The 4,411-nt window shown below is 64.0% G+C and overlaps 1 protein-coding gene across 3 annotated transcripts; it reads right to left on the bottom strand.

Annotated features, from left to right (window-relative positions):
- Positions 1-422: 422 nt before the first annotated feature.
- NEUROD2 (neuronal differentiation 2) lies at positions 423-4,116 on the bottom strand. Of its 3 annotated transcripts, none has more exons than XM_059998239.1 (2): positions 3,469-4,116; positions 423-2,340 (listed from the first exon to the last, which is right to left on the bottom strand). In XM_059998239.1, exon 2 carries the CDS (start codon positions 2,333-2,335, stop codon positions 1,187-1,189), a length of 1,149 nt encoding a protein of 382 aa, XP_059854222.1. In that variant the 5' UTR covers positions 2,336-2,340; positions 3,469-4,116; the 3' UTR covers positions 423-1,186. The 3 variants fall into 3 exon arrangements, with proteins under 3 accessions (XP_059854222.1, XP_059854223.1, XP_059854224.1); XM_059998240.1 differs by lacking the exon at positions 3,469-4,116 and adding an exon at positions 2,815-2,941; XM_059998241.1 differs by lacking the exon at positions 3,469-4,116 and adding an exon at positions 2,475-2,496.
- Between the last annotated feature and the right edge of the window lie 295 nt (positions 4,117-4,411).

The following is a 4,411-nucleotide window of genomic DNA, read 5'->3' as shown; positions in this document are numbered from 1 at the left end:
TGTGTGCGGTGAGCTCTCCTCTCTCTGTCCCCGGACGCCCGCGCCGGGGCTGCGTGTGCGTGCGGTGTGGTGTGCGTGTGTGTCTTCCATGCAAACCCTCCCTCCCCAAACCGACCCCCCCAACAGTTTGCCATTCCATACAAATTTGGAAACAGATTTTTAAAAAACAGCAGGACGCACAGCGGGGACGGGGCGGGGGAGGGCAGTGGCACTGGGGCCCCAAATCTCCGAGTCACTGATTGTAAGAACCTGGGGAGGGGAGGGGGCAGCGCCGGCCCCCACTTCACCAAAGTGCACAGATCCGCGCTTGGGCGGCGCGGCCCGCGGGCCGGGGGGGTGGGGAGCATCCCGGGGCCGGGCCGGGCCGCTAGGCTCAGTCAGAACCTCCTTGCATAGATATTTGTGTCTTTTTATTATTGGTAGTAGTATTTTTTGCCTTTTATTGCTTCTAAAAGTTCTTACTGCGTTTTCTCTCCGATCCGGACTCTGCGTTCGGCCTCCGTCGCCTCTTAGCTTTTTTTTTTTTTTTTTTTTTGTATGTATGTTTGTTTGTTTAAAAAAGGGAAAAGGGAAAAATGGATTCTAGTTACAAATTGTCTTGGCCTCTCTCTTTCCTTCAATCCACATTCCCTCCCGCCAAAATTAAAATCACAAAACGCTTAGACTAGGGGTTGGGGATGATGAGGGCTTCCAGGTCCAGGCTCCGTGCCCTGACTTCTGCCCTCTTTAAGAAAGAGGGGGCGCCCGGCAGCTCGGTGTCTGTTCTAGTAATAATAATAATAATAGGGGGAGAACAGTATCCCACAGCTCAGCTGCCCCCTTACCAAAGCCTTTGGGCCTGCAGGGGGAAAGGGGAAGAGAAAACCTAAGTGCAGGGACTGGGAATTGGTGGTGGTGGGGGAATCTCCAGGGAGTGCCCAAAGAGGGGTCCCTGTAGAAGTACTCCCTGGGAAAGAGGAGGAGGGAACCCCTTGGGGAGAGAGAAGGCAGTCCCCTGGGGGAAGCGAGGCCCCTGGGACGGGCCACCCACAGGTAAGGGGACCGCGCTGCCTAGGAGAGCGGCACGACCGGCAGCCCGCTCCCCGCGCCCCGCGCCGGAGTAGGTGGGGTTCCCCTGCGCTCGAGGGGCCTAGGGGCAGGGGTGCGGGCAAAGGCAAAAGAAAAAGAAAGGGGCGGGCGCGAGGTCTCAGTTATGGAAAAACGCATTGAGCTCCTCGTACACGGGGCCCCGGTCGTGGTGAAGGTGCATATCGTAAGACAAGAGATTCTCCGAGTGGACGCCCCCGCGCACAGCCGACGAGCCGAAGACCAGCCCGTGGCCCGTGGGCCGCGAGCCGGGCAGCGCCGAGTAGTGCATAGAGTAATGGTAGCTCTTCTCGTGGTCGGGCGACGAGTCCTGCTTGAGCGAGAAGTTGCCATTGAGACAGAGCGGGGGGCTGAGCGGGCCCTCGTACTCGGAGCTGTTGTAGTCCGGGCTCGCACCTCCGCCGCCAGCCGCCGCGTACAGCGTCTCGTAGGCGGCGCAGTAGCCGTGGGTCCGCAGGGCGTGCGCCGCGCCGCTGCCCAGGCCGCCCGCCGCCTGGCACTGTGCGCCCGCCAGGCGCGAGCACGGGTACGGGTAGGGGTGCATGGCGAATGGGCCGCCGGAGCCGTGGAAGCGGCCCGTGCCGTCGGCGCCCTGCTCAGTGAGGAAGTTGCGCGAGTTGAGCTGCAGGCAGCCGGCCACCAGGTTGGTGGTGGGCTGCGACAGGCCCTTGCACAGCGTCTGCACGTAGGACACCAGGTCGGGTCGTTTGCCCGAGCGCAGAATCTCAGAGAGCGCCCAGATGTAGTTCTTGGCGAGGCGCAGCGTCTCGATCTTGGACAGCTTCTGCGTCTTGGAGTAGCAGGGCACCACCTTCCGCAGGTTGTCCAGCGCCGCGTTCAGGTCGTGCATGCGGTTGCGCTCCCGAGCGTTCGCCTTCTGCCGCCGCAGCTTGGAGCGCTCCAGGCGCGCCTTGGTCATCTTGCGCTTCTTGGGCCCGCGCTTCTTGGGCCGCTCGCCCTCTGCCTCGTCCAGCCCTTCCTCTTCCTCCTCTTCCTCCTCCTCCTCGCCCCCCAGCTCGCCTTCCTCCTTGACCTCGGCCAGCGCGGCCTCCGGCACCTCGTCAGCACGGAGAGGGACGGGCTTGGCGGCCCGGGCGGGCCCCGGAGCCCCGGGCCCCGGCGGAGGCGGAGGCGGCGGCGGCGCCTCGCCCTTGTCGCTTCTCGGCTCGTCGTCGTCGCCGTCGCCCCAGCTGGCGAACTTGGGCACGTCCGAGAGGAGACCGGGCTCGCTGAACAGGCGGGTCAGCATGGTGCCTGAGGGCGCCCGGCGGGCGGGAAGAGGAGAGAGCACAGAGTTAGGGGAGCACTGGGGTCATCCCGACCCCCGTAACCCGCCTCCACCCCCGAGTCCGGTGCGGGTTCCCGCCCGGGGGGCCCTGGGTGCCCACCTCCTCCGCTTGCCCCACCCCGAGCCAGCCCAGCCCAGCCCCGCCGCCCGCCCGGGGTCTCGGCACAGGCCCTTTCTCCGGCGCTGGGCCCCGGCTCCACCCCTCGCCTGAACGAGGGGCCGCTCCCCGCGCCGGTCCTCTCCGGGTGTGGTCGGGGACAGAACAGGGGCTTTAGGGAGCAGATCTTTCGCCGGGGGGAGGCGGCGCGATCGCCAGGAAGCCTCTTCTCTCCCGGCGGTGGAGGAAGGCTGGGCGGCCGCGGTGGGGCAGCTGCCCCGCTCGGCGGCTCCGGCGGCCCGGGCCCCGCCGCCCGGCTCCCCCGCCCTCCCGTGGCTCTCACCCCCACACTCCCTAATCCAATTTGCAACTTGGCCGCGCGCCGCCCTCGGCTCGGCCCCCACCCCCGCAGCCCCAGTTCCAGAGGCGGGAGGATCGTCTCCTCCAGCCGGGCGTCCCCAGCTCCCGGAGCCGGCTCGGGGCGGCGAGGACTGAGAAAGCCGGGCGTGGGGAGGAGACTGAGAGAAGCGAGCCCCGTCCGTCTCCCCTGCGGTCAGGGACCCCCTTCCCCCCTTTAAACTGCCTCCCTCCCACACGGCTCTTCAGATCTCGTTGTATTTCGGGATTGATGGGAAAAAATCCAAATTTGTTTGTTTCCTTCTCTCTCTCTCTCTCTCTTTTTTTTCGGTGGTAGGGAAAGGTCGAAGGTTCCTCCGGGACAACCATGGGGGGGTTCCCATCTCAGCCTCTTCACGCCCCCCCATGACCCTGCTTTCCCCCTCCTCCCCAAGCCCATCGCAGGCAGAGACGCCTCCCTCCGCAGCCCACTGAGCCGCAGCCCCTAGGGGAGAGGGAACCCTGGGCGCCTCCGATGCCCACCCCATTAGGGGGCATCGTCCCGGGAAGGGGGGATTTAGGGACCCTCCTGTCGGCCGAAGACGCTGCCCCCCACCCCCCAAGCGGCGGGTCAGATCTAGCTGCCTTTCGGACAACTTACCTCGGAGAGGAGTCAAGGGGAGAGGGGAGGGGAGGGGGGGGAGGGGGGCAAGAGAGAGAGGGGGGAGAAGAGGAATCTTCTTGCTTATTTCATTGTTCCCCCATCTTCAGGGAGCGGGGGCAGCGGCTCCTCAAGGCGGCAGGCGCCGGCGTCTTCAGAGCGCCATGCGAACCGCGGAGCGAGTGTGGCATCTCTACCAGGCGGGGTACCAGCCTCTATGCCAGGCCATATGGGCTTGGCACGTCACGGGCAGCAGCTATCACATGAGAGACGGTGATTGGCATGCGTCTGCATTGGGGGAGAGCCGGCTCCCCCGGGACCCGCCGCCATCTGTCACTCTCTACTCCAAAAAAAAAAAAAAAAAAAAATTAAATAAATAAAGGAAATAAATAAATATCTCTGCCTCCCTCCCCTCCCCGCCCAACGCAGGGAAAGCAGGGATTGAGAGGGAGGTAGGAGGAGTTGCCCCCCTTGGATATAGAGTCCCCCACAAGGGAACAATGGGGTGGCAAGGCTGGAACTTGGGGGATTTTGATGTCCCCAATTCTATGCTCCCTCCAGAGCCCTGTTCTGTCCACTTCCTCCCTTGCAGGCCCCCAAAGGTGGGTCAGGAACCAGACCCTCGGCTCAGGAGGAGGGACCTCTATGTTTGCCTCCACCCCACACCCCCGACCCCCAGGAGGATCCCCTCGGTCACAAAGGGACAGCTGAGGCCCCCTCCCAGGGTGGGCGTGGGGGGCGTTCCTGGCCTAAGCCCCATAGGTAGATGTTGGCACCGTGCCATCCCTCATCCCTGTCTGCCCCTCCCCCACCCACCCTCACGCACACACAACATATGTGGCTGAACGCAATTCAAACCAAGGGAAAGACAGAGGAAAGGAAAGACTTGCCTGGATGTCTGTGCCTTTGCATGGGCGTGTGTGTGTCTGTGGGGACATGTGTG

The sequence above is a fragment of the Delphinus delphis genome, chromosome 19, assembly GCF_949987515.2.
Source record: "Delphinus delphis chromosome 19, mDelDel1.2, whole genome shotgun sequence".
In the NCBI taxonomy this organism is placed as follows: Eukaryota; Metazoa; Chordata; class Mammalia; order Artiodactyla; family Delphinidae; genus Delphinus; species Delphinus delphis.
The sequence above is the reverse complement of the archived record's forward strand: the minus strand, read 5'-3'. Positions and strand labels throughout refer to the sequence as shown.

Coding starts and splice junctions, on each gene's coding strand:
- NEUROD2 (XM_059998239.1), bottom strand. CDS start 2,335: ATGCTGACCCGCCTGTTCAGCGAGCCCGGTCTCCTCTCGGACGTGCCC.